Source organism: Dinoponera quadriceps, unplaced genomic scaffold (assembly GCF_001313825.1).
Source record: "Dinoponera quadriceps isolate SergipeBrazil2010 unplaced genomic scaffold, ASM131382v1 scaffold1308, whole genome shotgun sequence".
NCBI lineage: Eukaryota > Metazoa > Arthropoda > Insecta > Hymenoptera > Formicidae > Dinoponera > Dinoponera quadriceps.
The window spans coordinates 3,155,283-3,181,950 of NW_014555613.1; the positions used below are offsets into that span (position 1 = coordinate 3,155,283).

Below are 26,668 nucleotides of genomic sequence, written 5' to 3' on the forward strand. Positions count from 1 at the left end.
TATTTTTTGCCGGCACAGCAAATTGTTTGTTTCTATAGTGACAATAAATAGATTTATTGAATGGAAAAAATAACTTTGTTGTAGCGAAACGTCGTTACGACAGCAATAAAATTTAGCTGGCGTAATTAGCAATTAATATTCTTAACATATCTTTCCGCTGTCACTATAGTAACAAACAGTTTGCTGCGTCAGCAAAACATTTGCCTCCGTGCGCGTGAGTCGGAAAAATTTATCCAGCACGTACGACAATATACGGCCAAGTCTTATCATGATCCTCCCGCGGACACATTAATCTAAAGAATATTAATATTAACAGCACCAAAATAACCGTGTTTTCCGGCTGTTAATGGTCAGTCATTTATTCTTTCTAATGGTTGGACCAAAAATAGAGCCAATTTCAAATATTAAATTTTATAATATCACATATATTCCGATAATAACATTCGCGAATTTCGCCTTATATTTGACAGTTGGAACAAATTAGAGCGGAGCGACGTAGACAGCGTCTAGTAGGTCGCGATAAGATCTGCGCTCTAGACATTGTTCCTGCAACAACGGTTGACGTCATAAAGCTGCACTCGCTGGATAGAGATCCGGATTCCGATCGAGAGCATGATGCGATAGGCATTGAGACGTAACATCTGGCACGTGCATTAAGCAGTCGCATGTATTATTTTGCCAGGGAAGATTACGCCGGATAATTGGCCGTCTCTCTGTGATCGAGCGGCAGGAGCGAGAGACCGAGAGAAGAAGGAGGTACTTCGAACGCGGAAAAAGATTTGTGACTCAGCCGAGATTAATCATAATTTGCATTCTCACTTCCTCCTTCTTAGAAGAGATCACCGGATAATTCCTTCGCGCGCAATCCAATTTTTACGACGGGATTACTCCAACTCCTTCTCTGACTCACACCTCGCTATTCCTCACTTACATTAGACGGCGTTAAGTTGTCAAATTTATCCACTTGAGAAATACTTTCGGCGCGCACCACGTGCATAACGGTGCGCGTGTATATTCTTCCTTCCTTCTTCCTCCAACGTGACTCACGCCTCTGAAAAGTGAAACGTCGAATCGATCGTCCGCGAGACGGCCGCGCTCGCCTTTCTCGCGACGGCTCTCGCGCTGCTTCCTGCCCGCGGTACCCCCGCGAGGCGGAGGTCACCTTGACCATCACTCGCCCCTCGAGAGGATAACGATTCGGACGAGGGCAGCGGGGGAACGGGCAATCGCGGATGGCCTCCAACGGCGACATATAAGTCCCAGGATCGGCCCCCACCCAGAATCAAACGGTCCTCTACGGCACGACGGGCAGCACAGCCGGCGAGTCTCAACACCTGGGATCATCGTCGTCATCATCCACCATCTCCGGCAGCTCGGCGATTCCGCTCTAGACGGATCCCGCACGGTAGGCGTTTCTTCCGGAGCCCCTACCACCCGCGACTCCACCGCCGCGCCGAGAACGTAACCCTCTCAAGACAGGTGGTAGCTCCTAGACTCGGCGCTTTAACGAGAGTGCAACTGCAGTTGGCGGCCGACTTGTGTACGGGGAACGCGGAGAGAGAACGCTCGTTCCAACTCGCGGCGCACTTTCGGGGAGACCCAGAAAGAAGGAGAGATGAGAATCGTAAGTACGACGCGCGCACCTCCGCGACACCTCGCGATCTCGCCGTGCGAGCAGCGAAGCACCGAGGGTCCTCTGAGCTCCTCTCATTTCTTCACCGTCTCCGTAAACGATGAGCGCGCGGAGCTGACAGTGGTCGAGAGTGTTTTCTTTCTAGGCCAGTGAGATTGTGCATTCGTGAGACTTCGAACACAAGGAAGTTTCTGTCTTCCGTCGGGAGGAGTATGCATTTGCGTTATTTACACCTCGTAAGCAGGGGGTCTATTGTGTCTGATCTTCGTCAGCTCCTCTCGCCTCTCTCGTATCTTCATCGCGTGTGAACAAACACGCGCCACTGACCGTACGCAAAGTGAAAACATAATCCCCCTGCGACACCGTTTGATACCACTCGACACGAAATTACCTGTCGAGCAATCTCTCGCGAGACATATCGCATTTTCATCTCGGTGAAAGTCACTCAATCAATGGAGCGCTCACTTTTGTCATTCTCACCGTGTTTTCAGATACACAATCGGCCGGCTGATTTTTCGACCGGAGTTTCGAACGTACGATAACGTGCTCTCGTTGGTTTGTTCATTGTCTCGTTGTTTGTTGAATTGGTCGTCGATATTTTGTATGCGCGGCTTTATTCATGTGCGTTCTGGGTTTGAGCTCGACGTTCAGTGGATCGCATTTCCGTGCTGTGACATTTCATCCTAATAATATGACGATCGAACTCTCCGCCCGAGGCGCATTCGGCGCACTTCCACGGCGAATCTAAAAATTACTTTGAATTTAATCGAGTAATCGCATCGACAGTGCTTACGTTCGGAGAGTGAGCGAGTTTCGTTCGCGTCGAGTCGAGATGCGAGAATGAAAATACGAACTTCAGCTGTTCCGACTCAACTTTCTACGCTCTTGTTTCCGGAATCCTTGCGTTCGGTCATAAAGTAAAACGCGCTTTTCCACTATCGCTCTACTATCGACTCGCTCAAAGCATCTACCTAATAATTGCAATTAACGTCGTCGGAGGAAAGCAATGCCTGGATTCGAGTTAACTAAACGAAGGGCAAGACGAACCGCTGTCGCGATGGAATTATTTTTATAATAATAATATACACTTTGTAACAATTATCCAACATTTCTTGTAAACTCTTATAAATTAATTTAAAGATTAACGGCCAGACTATTCTTGGATTAATTAGTAACATTGAGATGGACGATTGTTTAGAAATAAAAATTGCGGTTATTTCCAAGAAAAATTAACTTTTGCAAATTTGATCGCTCCGCGAGAAGAGATCGTCTTAAATTAAAATGCATCATCGATTGCGTCTGCATCTCTGGTAGAAATGTAATTTTTTAAACACTCATCCAATTACTATCTACGCATGGAGAAAGAATTAGTCATAGTTAAACTAGGGACAACTAATATCATTGCTAATGCAGCTAAATTTATTAGCTGTTCGAACTAAAATATTATAGTGAACTATAGTTGTACATTGAAAAAAGAGTTTGGTAACAATTACCAAACATTTGATGATATAATTTGAACCAAATGATTTGGTTACTGCAATCTAATCATTTAGTTGCACGTGTAACTAAATTATTCGGTTAGTGCAACTAAATCATTTAGTTACACATACCATGCAACTAAATGACTTGATTGCTGCAACCAAATCGTTTAGTTAAAATTATTTCACTAAACGTTTGGTAATTGTTACCAAACTCTTTTCTTCAGTGTACTTTGCAACAAATGCATTTTATTTCTAATAACTGTTACTGCAACTAAATTTATCAGTTGCGGTGGCAACGACATTAGCTGTCTCTATTTTAGCTACCACAGTTAGATTTTAGCCTCTATGGTTAATTCTTTCTAAATATTAATACATTCTCATTAATTGTAACAATACTGCGTAGGAAATGGGGAAGAACTCGATGGAATTTTATTCAGAAGTATTTCCAAGACAAAACTACCCAATCCATAAGCAGCAGGCTTACTTATTAATTAATTGAATAGTTTTTGCCCATTTTTTGTTCTGTTTTCATTCAGTAAATGGATTCAGATGTTGCGCATTTTGTGCGTAATAATTGTAGGAAAAGTATTGCATCTCAAATTCCCTGGTAGATTTACTTCTTAGTTACTAGAATTTAATAAATTGTTCGATAACTCAAGAAATATATGAAATTTCTGCCATGGCTAGTGCTAAAATATTTTTTGTTCATTACGAACTGCCGAAATGCATAAATTAGCGCGAGAGATGGATTAGTTTTCGTAGACAAAGGATGTGTGGGCATGAAGATAGTATCTGCCGGGCGAAATCCGCAAATACCGTGTAATAGTTCATTCACGGGATTGTAGCCCGTGGCAAGACAGGTCTACGGCCTTGCCCCGGGCTGTCGGATCGTTTGTTGGTGAACCGACATGTCTGACCGGCTTTGGATCACTCGCATGTTACGTAACGCGTAACAAGAGTAACATCGCTACCAGGAAGACTGTTTGACGACTATATCTGTAAGAGAGATCAATGAACTCTATTTTATCGCGAATATAACCGATTTAAAACAACGAACAATGCCGAAGTGAGAAAATGAATATGCATCGCTACTGATAATGCTCGTTTATCGTAATCGATATTGATAATCGCAATCAATACTGATAATCGATACTGATAATCGATACTGATAATACTCGTTTATCGTAAACTAACTATAATGCTTGATACGAAAATTTTGGCCTGATAAATTCTTTTAGTCGGTGAGCGCATAAATAAAATTTGGAACTTTTCATTTATTCCTAAGCTATGATCTCACGAATTGTATCTATTTAATTATAACTCTAACTTCTTCGCCCTTTCCACTTTCCGATTATAAAAAATGTTTATTGAAAATCAAAATTTATAAATAATATGATATTAATTTATAACAATATAATATTTATAAATAATAAACCAGTTAACTAGTAAAATGCTAAAATGTTAGAAAATTACGTCGAAAATATGTATATTATCTCTTATATCATTACGTAGTATCGCGAGAAAAGGAAGGAAGCATCTTCAATCTATGATAAGTATAACAGGTACCATTGCACGGGTAATGTCATATTATTATTGATCAAATACCGGTCTTTAAAGTATATTTGAAAAATTAAGATATCTGGTCATTAAAATATGTCGCAAGTATATAGGATAATATAAAAGGCAACTTAGATATTATGTAATCGAGTCGATCCAGCGGAACGTTTAAAATCTAGTTTTAAACCGCGCGCTAAGTTAGAAGAAAGAACCTAACATCTCTCTAATTAACATGCAAAATAGGGTTTAATTAGCTTGAAATCACGTATAACGGTGTTAACAATATATTAAAGGCACCATTTTTCGAAATAAATTACGAGAAAGCGCGACTGATAATCTGGACTGGTTATGCAAACTATTAGTGTAAATTTCGTAACGGCAAGCAATTCCGGTACACCACAGGCTGTAATTTCGCAAACGTTGAACTTATTCCACAGCTCATACGTCAAGTTGTGGGATGTTAATAATTGCACAGGGTATCACAAGCACTCTTTGAGTTAAGCAAGCTTGAAGTAGGTCTTCTCTTGAAAAAAATCTGATTAAATGTCGCGGCCTTCACGATGCTTTTTTCCAATTCTTAACTTCAAATAAAATTTAATCAAAGCTAGCTTGCGAAAGAGATAATTAAAGGGTTTCATTTATTTGTGCTATTATTTGCGAATTACGTACAAAATTAAAATTAAGACATGTAGCACGTTTAAGCGGCTTTGTCATAGATAAATCCACGCCTATGCTGAATCAGGTTTATTATAGACATAACCGGAACGGATTTAGTGCGCGAATGGCATGCAGAAAGTCACACAGTCGTGTCACTCCCTTCGCGATTTCACAAGTGGTTACCGCTTTTACAAAAATAAGTGTTGGCGTAATTGAAGTGCGTCAGTCTGCGGTGGCGTTTTATTAATTTTCTTCGAATTGTCCAAAGCAGACAAATTAATTTTTTTCACAAATTTTTAACAAAACCAAAATGTAATTTTGATTATAATTATCAAATCTAACATAATTCCACTAATTGTTTCTTCAAACGTTCTGTGATTTTTGGTAATTTAAGCTTTTTAAAAGTTAATCTTTCGTTAAACTTGAGATTTACTCACACAGTTCTCTGATTTGATATATTAAATAATAAGTAATAAATGTGATATATTAAATAATTCGTAATTGCATGTAAGTGACAAAGCCAATCTTAATTTTATTTCTTTATTTCTTTCTTCTTTTTATCTACGAAAATTGTGCAAGGGCGATTTTTAATTTTTTTGTTCATATGTTGAGTAAAATTATTACAGCCACTTATTATAAATCTTTATCATAATTGCAGATCCAGGTGTCCAACTTGATGAGATTACATTATTGTCATACTCGATTAACAGCGAAGATGATAGAGAGAAGCAGATAATAGGTGTTGATTTTCGCCAGTGAAAAATGTGTATCATGAGTTTAAATTTATCGAATTATGGGAGAGTTTAACGTGTTATCTCGTCGAGAAATAAATTATGCCGTTGAAAACATGATTTTATCGGCGCTTTACCGGTCTTTTGTATTTTCTTATCGGAAGACGATAATTACACTCACCACTGCTCGTAAATCATCACGCCAGTAGCGGTAAACGAATCGTGTAATCATCCTTCGATACTTATAATTTATACCTCACAACACATTGCCATTCGCCAGCCACACAACCGGAAAATACTTTTCAATCGCGATTACACAACAGAGAACAGACTCCTTACGTATATTATTTGCATGAATTTTAAGTATCTTCAAATAATTATGAACTGCCACGTGCCTATGTTGCATTTAATGATTCTAAAATATATATAATATATATTATAGTACATATAAAGTACTTGCAATTTTGCAAATTTGCTATAGTTACATATAAAACGTTGTAAATTAATCCGTGGAATATTATTTGTGACTTAAAATCAGTCGGATTTAATGACGATTTCTTTCATTAAGACTGCCAGGTCTCGTGTCTATTTCTCTCCGAGTGAACGTGACGCGATATACACTTCGCGTCGTGCTCCGACATTTGTCGAACCGTGACAATTCGGACCGAAAATATTCTCTTACATTCTCCTCTACTCTCTCGAGTATAACTCTCGAGTAACCGCTAATCCTTTCACAAAACGGCCTAAAAGACCAATACGATTACAGATAACACAATGCGTTAAGAATATGATCCACTTGCATTTCCCGTTACATATATCTTTGAGGAAGGGGAAAGGAGAATATTTCCTAGTGCTGAACAGGAAGAGGAAGTAATATAAGAGTCGCAATATGTATCTGAGACGCGGAGAAAAAATATTTATATCTACTATTTATTTTTTATCTTTCTCTAACTACATTTAAAACCAAATCCACCATTCGATATGTAATTATGTGTTTAAATCGAAAGATTTCACGTTTTATTCCCCTCTTGTACTTCATCTATTTGTTTTACTTGTGCTACTTTGGCACGCGAGTTAGCGTGAATCTGAAACACAAGTTTCTCCTTTTGGTCTCTTGAATTTTTATCAAATTAACGCGCTTTTTTAACGCTCCTCGTACACGCGCGTTTTCACTTACGAACGTGCTCGTTTTTCAACACCTTCGACCCTCTTTCTCGTAATAACTGGCTCGCCGCCAAGGGCGGAATCGTCGTAATACTAGCATAGAAAACGAACGAGGTTGTTCTGAAATGAATTGAACGTGCGTACTTTCACTCGCTAGTGCTTTTACACGATGCCGCGTGAAAACGATGCGCTTCTGTAACTCAAGCTAATCACGTTGTGCTTACGGATAATCACAGGAACAGCTCTTAATTAAATTCTTTGGACGATTCGGCATAATTATTTTTTAGGACGAAGACATTCACCTAAGATCTTTGGATTCCGACCCGAATGCGAGAAGTTGATTTTGGGAGAAAGATACCTGTGCCATAAAGAGTTTTGCTAAGATGTTCTCCATCCGTTTTCCACTCGATTTTGCACTCAATTTTAGTAACAGGCTAAAGCAATCTAATTATAAATATATATGTTTTAAGGTGTAGTCATTTATCGTTCCAGAGAAAACAGGCTTCAAAATATTTAATCCCGACTCACTGAAAAAACCCATTTATTTGATTCAAACAAAATTTGATTTGGACATGGGCAAACAAATGTTTTGGTCATGAAAATCAAAACTTAGTTCTCCGAACCAAAGGTGTGCTTTTCTGAAACGAAAATGAAAAAAGTTTGACCTCAAAGAACTAAACCTTTGATTCAGAGATCAAATTTTGATTCTCACAATCAAGACATTTTATTTGGCTATATCCAAATTTTGTTTGAGTCAACTAAGTGGGTTTTCAATGCAGATAAAGTATTTACCTACTTGGAACTATACTTTAAAACCCATTTCTTCTGGAAAACATATACATTTAAAATATATATTTATAATCAGCATGGCGAGTATTTTAATCTGATACCAAAATTGAGATACAAAATCGAGTGAGAAACAATGGATAAGATTGCTTATACATATGTTTGGCTGCATTCTTTAAGTAATCCGTTCCGGCTCGTAAGAAGTGTCCGTTTAAATTACGATTTCTCATGAATCACCTTTGACCGCGCGCAACCGCTAGCGTAAAACAGTTTTATTATACGTAACAAAATCATTCCGTAAGAAAATGCACCATTCAGTTCTCAGGAGAAATGAAGAAAGTGGCGTTTATTCTCTTCGCGCCGGGATGCACCTGTCGTCGGTGGCGTGCAATTTTTCTAAACGTTCCGAGAATTCCTGCATTCTTGTTAAACAATGGCGGACGACGTCAGGGCCGTCCGGAACTCTCGGTCCGGCTCTCTCGCTTTCTTCTTCTCTCTGCACGCTCACATCGAAACCTCGCGAGTGTCATGACGGTGACAATGTACGCGTGATTTGCATAACGATAGTAAAGAGTCGCCGCGCGATATTGGCCGCATTTTTGTCCCACCGTCGTCGGCTTTAGCGAGACAGGAAATCGCCGAGAGCGTGCGCCCGCGTTAAAAGGGAAATTTCATGCGGGCGTGGAGACCCGCGCCGCGAACAATGCGCGTTGACCGACCTGTTCGCGGTATCGTCGGCGCAACGAATTTAATCGCGACACGTTACGCAAGCACGTGGATACTAAAACAGTCCGTAATGTTGCAACCTCCCTTCGGCCGCGCTTCAATATTCTCGGGCGAGCATGATTTCCCTTTGCACGGTAACGCTAACATCCGCGGCTGGAGCGGTCCCGGCGAAAATGGATTACGCTGGCATTGCTCGGATTTATCGCGAACGGTGCAATATCGCGCGCTGAACGACACTATCATTAACTTTCGGATCACTTCGAGATAAACGGAGATAATTATATGCGCGCTGCGAATCAAAAATTGAGTTTGCATGAAAAAAAACTGCAATAAGTGACGTGTGTTATTATTAGGCAGGGGGGGGGGGGTTCGGGGGAGAAACATAATTTCCCTTTCCCCGCGCACGGAACTTTTCGATTTTCAAGTCGGACTGCCATGCGTCACTTCCTCGAAACGCCTTACGTTATTCCGGATTTTAATGCGATCTCGGCGCGATATTACAGGAAATTAGACACTATTGTTAATAATTTTCAGATTGCGCCTCGCATTAAATAGACATTCGTGTTGCGACGTGAAAAATGGCAATCGCCAATTACAACGGTAAGATAATAATAAGGGACACACGCGATCGTGCAATCAGCGGAGGCTCTATCGGAGGCTTTATAAGAAAGTGCATCTCTTCGATGCGTGTGTCGCGAGACACGTAGATGAACGCCAAATTGCAACATTTCACCTTGCATAACGAATGCGCGGGGAAGCAAACGAGTAATTCGATTTTCTTCGTTCGAGAAATCGCCTCGTCTCTCGTGACGTTCAGCGAAAAGTACATTAGCATCATTATATTGGACACCTTGCGACGAGAAGAATGATTTTAACAAATGTTCCGACTGCGGCCTGCTCTTTTGTCACAGACGCTGCGTCTGCATTGAAAAATAAGAGAAAAAATGCAGAAAGAAGTGTTTCGTAACATCAGGAAATCGATTAGAAATCTTCCACTCGCGTTATCCAGCAATATTCACAAAATTAACTTGTAATCTGATGTAACTATCAGAGTTAAAAAATGCCAAATTTAGAAACACATTTAAGAGGCGGTAATTTTAATTAGATTCGCTCTAATAAAGAAAAAAATGAATCATCGCAACGCTATAGGTAACATTGGCGTGTACAATGTACATAAAAAAAAATATTAAAGTATGATTTAGCTGTTTCTGTTTGTAGTAACGATTATGAATTGCATGTCAAACAAATAAGAAATTTTAATAAGACGATTACACACATTATGTTAATTGCTGTTTGTACATCGCGTTTAATTTCTTGGTAATAATTGTGGAAATTCTGCTTTCGCGATGAGATAACAATTTGCGTAACAACTAACACGGAAAAAAATAATGCTGCTGAATCAATCAAATTTCCAACAGCACGCGTGAATGAGCCTCCTAGATTCAACAGCGATATCATTGAGAATATTGAATTGAACACTGAACTAATACTTTAATTATTGAGACGATACATAATATAGTAATATTAATGATATTTGCCACTGAATCAAGATTATACTATACTCCAGTCGCACTACTGTTGGAAATTTCATCGATTCAACATAATTATTTTTCCATGTAATGCATTAAAGATCCCGGTGTCGCGAGACGACCGAGCGATCGGCGACCCCTGCGGACACTTCGTCGGTGTGATTTCTTAGTGCGAAATTACGCGCTCTCCAGATAGACGCAACCGGGTTGCACTAATATTAATGGTGTAAAAGTTCGTCCAAGTACATGCAGGAGCGAACGGAGCACGGTTCGTTTCACTCGGCGTTAAACGCGGAAGTGCTTGCCTTTAATGCACGAACAGTGCTAAGTAGCCCACTACTATCGAAGTACCTACACAATACAGGTAGTCGGAGATTACTCCGTAGGAACGTGAGTCTCTCTCTTTCCGTTGACTGCCGATATTAGCCAATACTATCGATTCAGCAGAATAATTCCGGACGAGGAGTCATCGGTTCCATTCGACGAGTGAATACAATGAACAAAAGGTTCGTTAATTTAAATAAACTGACCCACCACTGTGTACTACGACTTATTTCTTTCTGGAGACGGATGGAGTGAAAGCGACCGAAAAACCGTTTCGCTGATCTTATCCACGAAAGGAGCTGCTTTAAAACAATATTAAATCACGACGCTTTGATATCTTAATGTCCGCTCACACGAACCGACTTAAGCAATGATTTATTTGATTCTTTCACGATGCCCCGATAAAGAAAGGGTAACGACAAATCTCTCTTTGCGGTTAGATAATATAGTGCTCACTGCATTTTCGTGGACGTAATAAGTGTGCAAATTAGATCTGGGCAATGCAGATCGGCGAAATCACGTCTGTTATACCGGTTTACTACGTTTTTGCGTCAAGTTTTTCCGCGGGCCAGACGCGTGAGAATAAATTTTACGATTGAGTAAGTGACACGCCGATGTTATCTGCAAACACCTTAATGTAGTCATTAATTAGATAACTCGACGTGTCAAAATAATTTCACTTTCTATTAATATTCTATTCATCCGCAAATTTTGACGAGCGATCCTGTAATATCGCGGAAGAGGATCAGAGATCATACGAATATGATATAAACAGCAGCGTCAATCATTTAAAGCTCGTAATTTACAGTTTCGTCAGGAATTTGATTGGTCAAGTAAATATGATAATACAAATAAAAGTGAGCACTTTTAATCAACACTTTTTAATCACGATTGAATAAGTGACACGTCGATGTTACCCGTAAGAGGCCATTCAACAATTATCATATTAAATTTGGCTATTTTTTACCATACTCTCTTGCCTTTCGTCATAGTTTCGTCACAAGATATTTGTCTCCTTCCAATATTACGTGATATATGGAATTATCCTCGTCCCTCCGCCGATACATAGAATAAAAAAATAGCTTATAATCATATTATGTGTAATAGTTATTAGACTATATCCTACTATCTTTTTCTGAAATACAAATAATATATATTTTGTGACATGTGGTATGTCAAATTAATTATTTTGTCTTATAATTTTTATTAGTGATGTTTTAAAAGAATAAATATTAAAAAATGAGCATTTTGATTATCGAAATCACGTCAGAACTTAAAAATTAGAGAAGAACTTAAAAATGTTCACTAAATGTGTCACGAGTGCAAACAAAATGGATAATCACAATATTTATAAGTTATGCCATCTAATATGACGTTTCACGGCCTTTACTCCCTCCCGACCTGCTATTACAGACCGTCACGTAAGCTAATGGACGCTCCGCCACGCCTGTGGTATGACATAATTGTTTAATGGCCTTTAAACGCGTTAAGTAATTCATTAGATAACTCAACTTGTCAAAACAATTTTACTTTCTATCGATTCGTTCGAGAATCGTGATCAATGATTTATAATTTCGCGGAATAGAATCAGAGATCGTATGATCGAGCGATATAAACAGTAACGTTAATCATTACGTCTTTCATTTAAAATTTCGCGAAAAATTTGATACGATCACGGAAGATAGAAAAATCGATCGAGCAAATATGACGATACAAATAGAAGTAAAAACTTTTAATCACCATTTTTCAATCTCCCCGCTGCACGCGATGCAGATATGAAGAATTAATTTATCACGCGACGTGTTCGCAATATGTCTCGTTACGTGCCGATATGACACACAGCCGCTCCGATATCTTTCAAAACATCGTGTCTAATCCCATAAATATATCGGCGACGGAATATACGTGCGTGCCTCGTGTGAGTTATTATATCGTAGATGATGAATATTCATCGGTGTGCTACGCGTTTCGTTCGGACGGATCGTCGAGACGCAGGCAAAACACGGCGGAATGAAATACCGCATGTAATGAAACCGTCGTCCGCCCGCATTTCTCCGTCGTGCCTTCCTTTTTTTTCGTCTCTCTCTCTCTCTCTCTATTTGTTTGTCTTTCTTTTCTTTTCTCCCCCGACGCGCGCGGACAACAAACCGCGCGCGCGCACGGCTGCAACCTTTGCGAGCAAGAACAATCGACGCGCGTGGTTGCGCCGATCGGGTTTGCCGGTCGATCGGCGATATCGAGCCGCGACCATAAAACAAATTGCATCGGCGGTGCGCCGCGCCGCGCCGGAGCCGTCTTTTCGAGCGCTCGCGCGCGAAATCGCGGCCGCACGCGAGCCGCGTTTTTCCTCGCAATCATCTGCACACACACGCGGAGATATCTGGCCGGTATGATCTCGCGTCACGGTCTACGCACATGTGTGCCGCACTTCGTGGGCGACCTCGTAGAAAAGAAGGCGGCGATGCCGACGTGGAGGGTTACGTGGACGAGCAGAAACGGAGCTCTTTCCGAATCGCCGTTCTTCTTCCGTCGATAGTCGCGTGACTCGTCGGATCCGCGCTGGCTGCGAACTCGATCTTCCGACGGAAAATCTCCCGAATTTTCCGCCGTTTCTCCGTCACGACGGGTACTTCGGCAATCGCTGCGCCGCGTGCGTTTCGCCTTCACCTTGTCATCGCGTTGCGCGAACGAAGACGCGATTGCAACGGCGAGCTGGCGCTCACAAATCTAGGTTGCTCGAGCGTTCTACGCAATCGAGCTCTTCTCTATGCGCAACTCCCATGACTCCGTGCCCCGATTTTTTTATCTGATTTTGTTATCGCGTGACGGTGGGGGAGACGCGAAGAATTACCGAGAAAGATGTCATTAATAAAATTAGATTCTTCGAGGGAAAAGATTAAAGTGCTCCGATGGACGGATGTGTGAGTCACCGCGAGCTGACACGATACCCGGCCAGTTTAAGCGTCTTCCTCTGGTGAAAATGCTTTACAAATTGTTATTTGAGAAACGCAGATTTTCATTAAAGAGAAAGCACACACCAAAACTGATATGTGCATGAAAAATGGACACACACATGTCTCTCGGCTATAAAGTATCGCTCTGTTGAACATTTCCAGGTGGGTTCCCATTGTAGTCCAAGAGAACTCATGTGAATCCATATAAGATATTAAAAATCCATATAGGAATCCGTGGATTACTTAGGACCTGGATTTTTGGCGCAAACCCCCAAGAACAACCGTGGGATCCCGTATGAATTTCCGTATGAATCGTATAGATTTTCACCTGGTTTTTTTTAACAGAGTGAACTCTATTGAACAGTACGTGAACCTTGTCTACTGCATGCAATAGGTGGAGCTGAAGTGGCAGATTCTGTTAGCAAGCGCGTTTGGTTATTAACGTTAGTTCGTTTTTCGCCGTTCTGAAGTTCTTCCCGAGCTATTTTCTCGTAAATCTTTAAGTAACAAATCAACGGTAAATAATTTATCAGACAATGGTAGTTTATAGTGTAGAATCTGAATTTTTCAAATCGCTTTAGATATTGTTGCCAATCGTCATCCTTTGATAGAGAATGGTTGCCGCTTTGCATCCATGCGCATAAATTTTAATTCTATATCCGCGACAGGATTTTGAAGCCCAGAAACAAAATGGCGTGTCAGTCTTGATGTTCGTTCTCTATATTTCACACATTGCGATCTGAACCCTTTTAACGTGCTTTGCCAATGCGACGTTTCTATTTTAGATTAAACAAGCTCCTATCATTCCTCCTAGCCACTTTGTTCTGTAGGTCAATCGTTGATGAGGTCGTTGCGGTTGGATTCATTAATTACGCGAATTACATTTCAAGCCTGCGACCGTGCCCGGCGCGAAAAGACCTGCGTCTCGTTTCGCGAAAAAACTCGAAATAATAGAACGTGCTATTTTAACGGGCGTTATTAATTAAGAGAACTGTCAATCCGCCGTGTCTCGTGACCGAGGCCGTGCCATTAACCTGTCCTCTCGCTGTGTTCGTTCGCGGTACGAATATCGATACGGTCTCTCCGCCGAATGTAACGTTCGTACCGTCGCCGTAGCATGACTTTCAGTCCATCAATTATGCCCGGTTATTGCATTACGCCCGTAAGATAATAATCCGGACGTCCAGAATTGTACGTCGAGATGTCGAGCGCGTGAAACGAGCCCGGCATATATTATTAGAAAATCGATTGAAAATGCAGATAAAGTAAATCGCGATCGGGTCTACCATTAATTTTACACCGGCAAAACGGCACCGGCTGTCGCGCGCTTGCGTAAAAATCCACCCCGCCGCGGAGAGAGTCGCAAAGAAATGAAAGAGAGCCAGAATCCCGACGACCCGGGAGCAATAAATGGAAATATTGCCGATTTCTAAATTCCTGCCCGAACGTTTGCATTACACGCGTAATCAGCTTGCAACAAAATTCCGATTGGGAAATACTCTACATGTGCTAGACATTCGCGCGTATATATTCACGGTACTCGAATTCTAAGGCGAGAACCACCTCTAAGGGTCTACTCGCCTTGACATTGAGCCGGTGAAAGAAAACCGCGTAAAAAGGAGTCGGCGCAGAAGTTGGCCGTGGCGACGGCTCTCACCTTGCCTTTGATACAGAAATCGCGTGGACGAACGAACCGCAACCGCGCTCGCATTGCACCGATCGCTCTTGTACAATTGAGATAACCTTTATCCGTGATTACCTCGGAGAGCCGGCACTGTAATTGCGCCCGAGGAAACGGTGTCCTTCGACGAACCGCCCGACGCGTTCGACGCTTCGAGGAGATCGTTGAGAGGATCGTAAATCGGGCGTAATGATTTCATCAAGCTTTACGTAAGGGACGCTCTCGAGGGGACGAAGAAATAGCCGGGCCCCGTGAATCGTCCCGTTGCTCCTCCTTTCTCGAGTTTGCGCAAGGACTGCGAAATTTACGGCGCGAAAACGGAATTTCCGAAGCAGACGCGCGCGGTTTGCGTCACCCAGTACGTCACCAGACCGCGTCTTCGTAACTCTCCTCGTTAATCGCATTGTGACATGGATTTCTTTGCGAAACTACACGGAAAAGAGTTCAGTTGAATTTGCCAAACAATGATGCCAAACGTGTTTTGCTTGAGGGAAACAGAATTTCTGGTCTCAGTTTCTTATAAGGGGCAAATTTGGTGCATGAGAACTGGAAATTTTGTTTCCTTCGATCAAAACGCGTTTTGTTGTCTATTGTCAGGTATACTAAAGTATAATGAATATATTATCACCGAGAAGCAGTCAATAATCACTAGTGATCATAGTTATAAATATAGCACTGCAAATTAATAAAATTTCATTGCAAAAGTCTGTTAATAGCAATTGTTTCTATCGAAGAAATCTAATTGCAGAAACAACGAAAAAAGATATTATTTATTACTCCTTTTTTTATCTCAATACCACTCTTAAAGTATGATCAATGATTTTGCCTAAAATATTCTTAATTACGTTTAATTGATTCAATTTAATATCGTACTTTTGATTATGATTGATATACAATTATCGGTAGAACACTGTTTTACTAAATACCGTTTTTCAATTAATGGCATTTTCATTGATCCAACTTAAGAAAGTAGAGAACCAACCGAATTAATTTTTTAGTGTAGACAGACACGACTTCCTTTCACGAGTTATTATCTAAATCCGGCTGCCAGGCGAGCGTGCGAAGACGCGTTGATTGGATGAAAACATATGGAGGAATATGTGTCTGCTTGTAAATGTCTTACGTCTCGGGAAATACGTTACAGGGTCGTAAATTTCTTTGGCCCGTGGGTGAAAATAGTGTTATTAGAAGCGTGGTCAGCGATCGATCAGTCGTAAAAATTGTCACGCACCTTCGTCATGGTCGATATAATTTCAAAGATCGGAAAGCGCACGACCGTCAGATTGGAAGTAGAGGGATATAATTTCGAGATTTTACAACGCGCAATTTTCAACGGGGACGTACGGTTGTGCCCGCTTAGAGTCTATCTCGATAATTTAAAGCCTATACTTAGTATCATTATCCGCGTAGTGTCATTATTTAACACCTGACAGGATAGATCCGCATGCTCTTTGCCTCAAAATACGGACAATTATCGTAATGACGGTCATTTTTTGGACAGATGTAACGGGCGAAATCGCTCGCGCGCTTTGATTCGATCGCTCGTCCGCTCGCTCGCTCGCGATACGATGAACGCGTACAATCCGGCAGCTGTTGGCCTCGCATGAGAATTCACGTGATTAGGCGCCTCGCGGAGGCACGCTTACTTTATTATAACTAATAACCCGCAGTTCATTCGCGAAATGAGCGAAATACACCTCTCGTATCCGTGTTTGATCTGGATCTATGGGAATCGCTGAGATATGCTGGACGTGCGAATGTTCATTAGGAAAAATTCCTTCTCATTTATGCATTCTGTATCTGTAATTTGCAAGAAACAATCGCGGCATTTTATAATGCGGTGCAAAAGTACGAGCTGAAAAACGTACGGATGCCGGGGACCCGTTGCTTCTTTTTGCGCGCATGCATCGCCTTTATTTTCGCAATCATTCTCGCAACGAATTGTAATTTGTGATTTATAAATTAAAATGAGGTATTGTTGCGATTTGGAAATTTTCATGGGTAAAACTTATTTATATCTTGACACAAATTTGCTATCTGCTCTGCGAAATTCTCCCACTGTGAAATAACTTTGCTGAACGACGTTGCGTGATTATATCGCGCTTGAAGTTTTCGCAGAGGAAAATTCGATCCCGCGATTACTGACGAGACACACTTTCGAAACTCGACGCAATTGTTGCGGAATACTCGACACAGGCAAGATGCGAATTCACGAATTTCTTTATTGCAGATCGTTCTAGTCGCATTCGTCATGGCCATCCTGGCGAACGTCTCGGCGCAGAATTTCAGGCATTTCTTCACGGGATTTAATCCTTACGTCCAGTCCGCCGCGGTAATGAGGGATCCGAGATCAAATAGAGGTAAATTATTATTATTCGCAGTCACACAGCGAACGAAATAGTGGTTTCTTCCATTAAAGAGGCTTTATTTGCCGTCAGAGAAGGTTATTGGGGAATAGTAATGGTAATACTTATTTCTGGGAATGCAATTGCTCTTAAAAGCGTTTTTATTATTATTAACATTTTATCGCGGTATGAAACCGCTAATTGTCCGAACGGGAACGTATTTGGTGTTGCTTAAGATTTTCTACGATAACCTTTGCACTTTTGCAAGTACGGCTACGTCAATTTGCATAATCCGAAGATTATTTGTCGGCGTATTATTACTTGAACCGACAGCTCGCCGCGAGACAATTAGAATTTCCTTTTTTGTTCATACGCTATTATTAGACTTCTCGAAGTGCTCGTTGAGACTTACTGGTACGCTTCGGAAGCATTCGTTCTCTAGCTTGTATATCCTTCACGTTATCAGGAAGCCGGAGATCGTGCAATTACGACAATTTGTGATTACGTTTTTCTTTATTTGCATACGCCACGAAGGAACGGCCTCGTCTCATTTGCAAAATAACGGTAGACATTCCGATACTGCTCGCTTAGCATTCCACGTTCGAAAGTTCTTCCTCGATGCGAGAGAAATACGTCGGAAATCGGATTCTCGCTTACGATTTTATCGAAACGCATAACAACGTGTAATTATGATCGGCACTTCACACACTTATTATTGTATTAATACGGAAAACCTTAGTGTGGTACGTCGCACTTACAGGAAAATAACCACCGAATTGGGATATTGCTTGTGCATGTTTATACAATAACTTACAACTTCCGTTCCAGCTTATAAATATGCGTTCGAGCAACAACGATAGTTTGTTATTATTATCTTTTCATTTTTTCTTGAATTAAACAAAATTAAAATTGATTGTCAGATTGAATCAGATATTTGAACAAGTAAACCACGATTATGATAAACTGATAGGATTGTGATAAGAGACTGATAACTTCTGTTATCTTAATAGTCATGATTTATTTGCCGTGTATTTTTGATATTAGAAACGAGAAATGAGAAATATTGAAATAATGTGTATTTTGTATATTATATATATTGTGTATATTATGTATATTACGCGTATTGTGAATGGAAATATTTTTCCGAACATTAATTGTCACGATTCATTAAATCTGTGCAGCTTACGTTGCTTACGTTTTTTTTTGTAAGGTTGACAGCGTAACAAAGACTGTTTTTATGACGGCTATATTCGCTGGGCCGTAAAGATCCGAGATACAAAAGGAATGCTCCGCGGCATACGCTGTGTCGTATAATCAAACGATTGATTGCGATCGAGAAGAACGAACCCGATCGAGTTGTGCCTCGCTGTTAATACAGACCCTACCTTGCTCGGACGGTATAGTACTTTTACCGGAACAGAGCGGGACTAACTAGAAATTTGTTCGAGCACGTGTGCGCGTAACAAAAGGAAAGGCGATCCGCTCTCGCGTTTACGTATCTCGAACATCCGTGAGTCGCGGAAAATTTTTCGTAACTCTCGAGTGGAAATTTGCGCGAAAGCAACGAGCTTCGTCGAAGTACTTATTACAAAGCAATCGGATTTTTTGACTTTACGCTACATTGCTGATCCTAAAACGCCACTTTGATGCAATTATTTCGTGACAAACCGTTGTCTATTTCTTCGTTAGTTTTACATGTATCTCATTTCGCTTCACATAATCAATTCTCTCGGTGTTCCAAGAATTGCACAATACCTTACGTTACCTATTCAATTTGCCGCGTTAATTGAGTTATTTGTTATTTGAATGACACACGAGTGCTCCACACGGGACTCGATCCTTGCGCCACGTTGGAGCGTTGTTAGGCGCATAACGGCTTTGGAATGAGTGTCAAGTTCAACATCGCCTACAATAAATAACGCGGCTTACTATGCGTGTGACGGGAGACCGGGCAAAGTAGCTCGAGCTACATAAATCATATTTTAACTCGCCGTCGCGAAAACCGATCAACTTACACGCGATAGTAGAACCGTATCATTTCGCTATCTGGCTTATCTATCCCGGCGGTATGCTCATACTATTATCTAATTCTCGTGGCTCGCGTGAATTATCAGATGCTAGTTCTCGCGAGCGCGGATCATAATTGCAAAATATAAATTATGTCGCGGCGCTGAAAGATTTACGTTTCCGACTACTATCTATCTTGCTTCCATAATCCTCGTCGTATCACGGCTGCCGCTGACAGAGGCCCCGCTATTATTAGGATAACATTAGAGGTCTACACATTAGTCAAATAAATCGTTGGATTTTTTCCTCCGCTACTGAATATTCATTGCGATTATTCACCGAAGGCGTCGCGTGCACGCTTACCTCGCGTATCTCGTTACCGTTTTGTCGCGAATAATAGGAGGAAAATAGGAAAAGAGACTAAGGACTCTCGTGTTTATTACTAGCGCACTAGGGTCATTAAAATAATAATCCCGGTGTGTCTAGATGCCCAGATAGATATCTATCGTCTGCAGATCGATTAATAATACGGACGCGAAGAAAACGACTTCCTCATGTCAGAAAGGTTTGCCACTACTCCTTTGCAACTTTCCTTTGATACCACGTAACACAACGCGCGGCAATGCTATTATTAAATGTGGTTTATTAAGTATTGCAAGGTACACGATTAATTAGTCGCGTTCCGAAAGTAATTCTCATTTAGAACGTTGTGAAATAGAGCAGTTTCTTTGAAGTCAACTTTTGAAATTAACTCTCCTATCGGATATCATTCATTAGAATAATAACAGCAATCGCCCGTTAATTTCCCGAGAGCGTTTAACGAGAAAGTAAAGAAAACTGTACGATAAAGAATTAGGATGTCGTAATAATAACAAGCCAACGATGACTAACACATTTCTATTAGAGAATGTCTCAATGTATTATATATATTATAACTAACTCGTCGTAGGAAGCAACTTTGATATGAAACATGGTGGGGTATTTGTAACAAAAAATGGCTTTTACTCACTGCAGCATCGGACGCGTAGCTAGATTTCAGCGAAATTTATTGAAATTCGCCCGACTTTTAATGCGCTTATAATACTATTTACTCCACCATATCATCAATCGCACCATTGCTTTGCCAATGACCGTGAAAGCTATTGATCTTCGTAACTATGCGTTCAATCAACTTGGCTAATCTCATCAAGTAAGTAAGTAATCGATAAGAATCAAGTGAGCTCATACACCGTTGTTTACCGTATTAAGTGCCATTCGATATCTCCATCGATCAAGCTTCCCGACGGCGAGCGTTTACAACGAGTGCACCATTGTACCATAATATTCGAGTACGAGTCATTGATCGATAGTATCGCCGGAACAATGGTCAAGACTTCGTAACGGAAATTACACCGAAGGTTTCGCGTATCTTTTCCTCGTGCACCTCGATACCGCCTCGGGGCTTCAAGTATACTCACGGAAAAGGCAGGGAAGGAGGAAAAATACACTAAATGAGAGAGAATTCGCGTTTTTACCGCGACGAACAATCGTGAGAACAATACGCGGCTTTCAGGGTAGAACTGAGAGAGAGAGAGAGAGAGAGAGAGCAATTGTGTTTAACGCGCGGATATTCCTTCCAGGTCCTGTGTTATTCCCACCTGGGCCACCGCCCAACTCGGCTGACACCAGCGGCGTCATCGTGGGCGCGAGCGGATACGGATTCGTGCCACCCAGCGCAGGTAATTCGTTGGGCAGGTTCTGAGAGTCGAGGGAGAACACGATGCACCCGAAAACAAAGAGAAAAAAGCGCACGCGCAAAACAAAAAAAAAAGAAAAAAAGAAACGTTGAAAGGGATCGGTGGTGGAGCACACAAGTCGGCGGGCCTTCTCACGTGACCGGCATCTGCATGCGAGGCAGCCCAAAGAGCCGCCGAGACCGCGAGAAAGAATCACAGGATGAGAAAAAGGGATATAGACGTAGACGAAAAGGGAGAGATTACGCACTCTCGTGATCACGCGATACCTCGTTCGCCCCCTCGTCCCCTCCTGCCTCCCTCACATCCTCCATTCGAGCACTCAACTTATGTATAAGCGCACTATTTATTGTTGATAGTTGTGAAATAACATCGTCGATGGCACGCGTCCACCCTCCCCCGTCACCCTCCCCCACCCCAGCACCACGAGTTCTAATTATGCGTGCATGTGCGGTACTATGATAATTAGTTAGTGTTTATCTCGTTCTACGAGTCGCTCGAAAAGTCGACGCGCGTGTTATTACTTTGGACCCGGCGCTGGTATTACGCAACGGAAATTCGTCTGCGTTACGTGATCAACGACAAGCAAGCAAAGAGTTCAAGTAGATTATTGAAATTGATCATAGAGGAAGATCACGATGCGCGTAATCGTAATAGCAACGTTGAGGCTCGTCGGCGATTCGAGTAGCACAGCGGTGCTACTCATCGCCGGTCTCGAAGTGTTAACACGAAGAAACTGCACTGCAATGCGACGCGATATTAAATCGCGCCGGTGTGACGATGCATTATTTGTGCAATCGGCTCACAACGAGACGTGGCGTACCGGAAGGATGAACGTGACTTCTCATCCGCGAGTCGTGCGACTGTTCGAGCACTCCGTATAGTTGTTAAGGGTGTTACGACACATGAGAATTAAATTAAAAATAGTAAATCTAGCTGTAAACTAAATAAAACTAGCAAGAATGAGCAAATCCGACGTACGGGCACAAACGTATCTCACGAATCGTTCCACTTCACCTTTTCACGTTGTGCAACGGAAATCGGCTTGACGGCGGGGAGAAAGAAAAGAAAGAAAAAGTCGAACCATCGAAACGCGGCCGTGTGGTCACGAATATCGCGCGTCAGATTGGCAAACCGCAAAAGTTACAACATTTCTTCCCCATTACCTTCGCGCGGAGGTCGACTCTGTTACTTCCCCGACCGATCGATCCTTGAGTCACAGCAGGTACGTCGTTTTGCGATCGTGCTAAATGGTATCTCGTCGTTCGCGCGTTCCGCGCCGAGGACGACGATCGCGCGCGCGATCATTACATCTTCGAGAGAAAACGAGCGGCACGGCATTACAGTGTACCGCTGTAATTGCTTAATATCCGCGAGCATGCCAAGTCTTCGTTCTTCCGACGTTTCTCGCTGCTCGCTACCATTTAGGAATCCGCTCCCGTCCGGATCGGCCGCGGATCGATCTCGTAAACCGCGGACGGCGAGACGTAATTAGCTAATACTGTGGTACGGGGGTACACAATTTAGCCACCGGTAACGTGCACCGCAGCATGCGTCGTGACAGAAATGCACTGGCGGGGATAAGTAATATCGCGGACCGCAGGTAAGTCTATAGGAAAAAGTTTGCTTAATGTTAATCCGAGATATGAGTCTTAATTAGGTCTCTGAAATGTAGCGGCGAATGTTCAATAAATGTTTCCCCCCGTTCACCCCGTAATTACAGAGCGGTAAGCATGAACCGTTTTTTCTTTTTTTCCGATAACGGAGACTTTCGCCGGTAGGATCGTTATCTTATTAACCTTGTCAGCGGTATCGTACGAGCCACTTGCTCGTCGCCCGTTTGCACGAGGTGCGAGAAACTCGAGGCGATCGGGCTTTGTATTTATAAATCGATCCGGGTCCAAAAATATCGCGCGATCATGGTGCCCGGATATCCTTGTGCAATCGAATCCCCGATTTCCGCGACGAGATACAAGGCAACGTCTCTTCCGGCAATGTAAATGCGCGTTCGGCTTTCATTTTTCGCGCCGTCCTTCGCACCTGTGCGCTCCGCTCGCTATCGAAATAGGCTCATCAAGAAGCACAACGAGACGTAATGGGAGGGAAAGAGACAGGGAGAGAGAGAGAGAGAGAGAGAGAGAGGAGCGAATAAGTACGAGAGAAAAGGAGCGTGCGGCGGGTCCCTCGTACTTCCTTCTTCCGCAAAACAACCAGCAACGTAGCTGAATACCGGTTTCCTTGCGCGAGGATTCTTTAGCCTTGGAACACGCACGAACATCCGCGACGGGTCAGTGAAAGCGATTTCGTCGCGGCGCTCTACCTCGTGGTTGAAACTCGTTTACGCGTAACCTTACTTGAGTTACTCCACTGCGCGTAACAGGTGTTACGAGGTCGACGGCGACAAGGTTGCCTTTTTGGTTGAACGACGGGTTACAGCTGCTCCGGAGAGACAAAGACGGAGTATAGCGAGAATCAACGATCGTTTCGTCCCGTCTCCGACCGCACCGGTCACGCACGGTCAAGTTCAATCGATTTTCTTAACCGCGCGAGTCGCGTCTCTCATCGTTCACTTTAACCGTGACAAGAACCAAGCAGGAATTATGATATCGAATGACAAAGCGAACGTTTCTGTTTTTAGCGTATTTAAAAAGCGAATTCTTAACCAAATAATATAAACCGGCACGGGAGAAAAGTAGTAGCTCCCACGGTTAAAAACTAACTCCAATAGGTAAAAATTAGCTATCCATATAATACGACTGAGGTTTAATTAGTTCAGTTAATTCTTTTTGTCTTTGTATCTAATTTTTAGCTCGCGATAGCTAGAAACTAGATTTGGTACCTAAATTTCGTTTATATCGAGCAGCTAATTTCTTTCTTCCGTAAGCGTATCGATAACGGAACGCAAATATCTCCGACAACATAACATAAGCGTCTTAAGACGTCGTAAGGCAATAAGACATCGTAAAAACGTCTTCTAGACAATAAGATATCCAAAAGGCGTTATTTTCAGAGGATATCTTATGTCCTCTGACATATTTGCATGAAGTATTATCGGCACGCTGACTTCTCTTTACCTCTCAATTCACTTCTCCTATTTTTAATCGCCATTCCTCTCTTTATTCACTTTATTTTTCCAAGTTAGTCCATCCGCAATATATTTTTAGCACAAGCGAAAGTCGACAGATATATGGCTACAGAATATGTAAGAGAAGATACTTTGTCAATTGGTGAAATTATGTAAGATGTACATGCAACATCGTTGAAAAATTCCGTCGCAATGAACGTATCTAGCGAGAACACTCGATTGGAGAAACTAAATTCGATATTGTAATAGTAGCCGTAAAAATACGACAGGTGTTGCGACACGGAGAAAAGAACGACAGCAGCGGCCACGATTTTGGCCGTGGGTTCGTTAACAGGTGTATTTAGGTAGATGCCTCTCGAGAATGTCAGGTGGTCACACGTTCGTAATTATCGGTCGACGGAAGAAGTACAAACGCTGCGATTGGGCAATCTGCTGCGCGTCTATTAAATTCTGTGTAAGAAACGCTGAAAGGAGAAAGACGTAAAGCATGCCGATATAATCAGCTCGACGCAATAAAGCTTTGTTTCCATGAATCGTATAAAGCCATGTTTCCATAAATCGCATAATAATAATGTTTTCTCAGCAAATGATTATTCAACTCAGAGAAGACGGGCGAAGATTCATAAATAATTTGCTATGATATTATTTCATAAATTCCTTCGCCCGTTTTGTGCAAAGTACTCAGAAAATGTGTAGAATCGAATGAGGTAAGTTTTTACGGGACAAAAGACGTTGGTCAAAGATAAACGAAACACTTTCAATAAGATTTTTACACTTTATAGAAATTTTATAGTAATTTTATAGTAATTTTTTATGGAAAAATACGACGGGCATACACTGTGCTTTCATCTTCCAAATTATCTCCCCTGTGCAGTCTCAACAAATTAAATAACGCATTCGCATTTGTTTTTTCCTGAGGGACCACTGGCTCATCGACTGTATTACGATTTACCGAACGTATAGTATCCGTATAGTTCTATAAAAGTTAACGGGAAGCGATACGCTAACGGTATTAAAACTCGCGTACGGCGCTAAAGAAGTGAATGGCAGGCGAATAAATTCTCCCTGTAGGAACACGCGGCGGATATCGAGGGAAAGCCGGTACATCTCACCGCTTTACAACATTTTGCACTCGTTAATGCGCGCAACGCGACGCGAGAGAGAACGTAAATCTCGCCGGCAAGCGGCGTGATTAACGTCGTGGCGCATTAAGGACGGCGGGGAACGTCGGGCAAGCCCGAAAGCAGAACCCGAGATTGTAGCTGAGGTGCTCGCTATTTTATCGGGACAATTTTGTAGATTAATCCACCCGTTAGCAGATAACGAGTGCAAAGTATAATTTAATTATCTGGCAGGAAATAAAGCCGCTTACGGCGGGAGCGGCCGCGCCTTACGCTGACTAGTTGGATAAAACTGAAGCACAAAGACGGTATTGACGCAACCCGCGTGAGAGTAATTTCCGTTCGATGAGTAATGCCCGCGATGACTCTTGTTTCCAAATCACAGGAGAGATACACCCGCGATAAATAGCTGAATACGGCGCTTTTCTATGTCCGCTAATTAAAAACGATCGTATCGCGCGTTCGATAACAAGCCGTCGTAAATTTCGCGCGGCTAAAACGAAAGCTGGTAACATTCTGGGTCAAACGGCCATTCGTTCCCCTTAATAGTCATTAAACCCGACGATCCGCATTTAATTACGCGACACGCAAAAACCGGTGACCCCTCCGGACGTCCTTGACGGGAATTTATCTCGGGGTTGAAAGGAGGGCGCGAAAAACGAATTTTCCCCAAAACTCGTCGCCGGTATTCCCCGCGGAACACAAACTCGTAACTTAACGATATCTCCGTTAAATACTTTTTTCACGGGACATTAATTTGGCACTCGGACGAGAAGGCGTCTCCGCGCAACCGCGTGAAAAGTTTATAGTGAATCGAGATACAAAAGTTGCGTTCCGGTACATTTGACTAACCGACCGCAGGTCGTATCGATGGGATTCCGGCGGCGCAACATATTGCGCCACTTCAGCATGCAATTTATTCGCACGATGCCGCTGCACTTTGTCGTTAATTATACTTATACAGGGTATCTCAGGGTAAGAAGAACGCTTAAATATCTTGGAGGTCTAAATATGGTAACCTAACAAATATGAGGAAAAATATCGAAAAGATTACCGTAAAAACCCTTTCTTCCACTGTAATTCTTCTTCGAAACCATTGAAATTCGAAACATTTCTTATATTATTAAAAACAAAGGAGATTTGGACATATAGAT

At 42.0% G+C, this 26,668-nt stretch overlaps 1 protein-coding gene across 1 annotated transcript in view; it reads left to right on the forward strand.

The window, feature by feature from the left end:
* The first annotated feature begins 1,304 nt into the window (after nt 1-1,304).
* The window catches only part of LOC106744901, a 28,491-nt gene continuing 3,127 nt past the window's right edge, over nt 1,305-26,668 (forward strand). Inside the window, exons 1-3 of the mRNA XM_014620039.1 lie at nt 1,305-1,624; nt 17,454-17,583; nt 21,195-21,293. Coding sequence (XP_014475525.1) covers nt 1,616-1,624; nt 17,454-17,583; nt 21,195-21,293 — 238 coding nt within the window. The 5' untranslated portion in view covers nt 1,305-1,615. The remainder of the gene's footprint in view (nt 1,625-17,453; nt 17,584-21,194; nt 21,294-26,668) is intronic.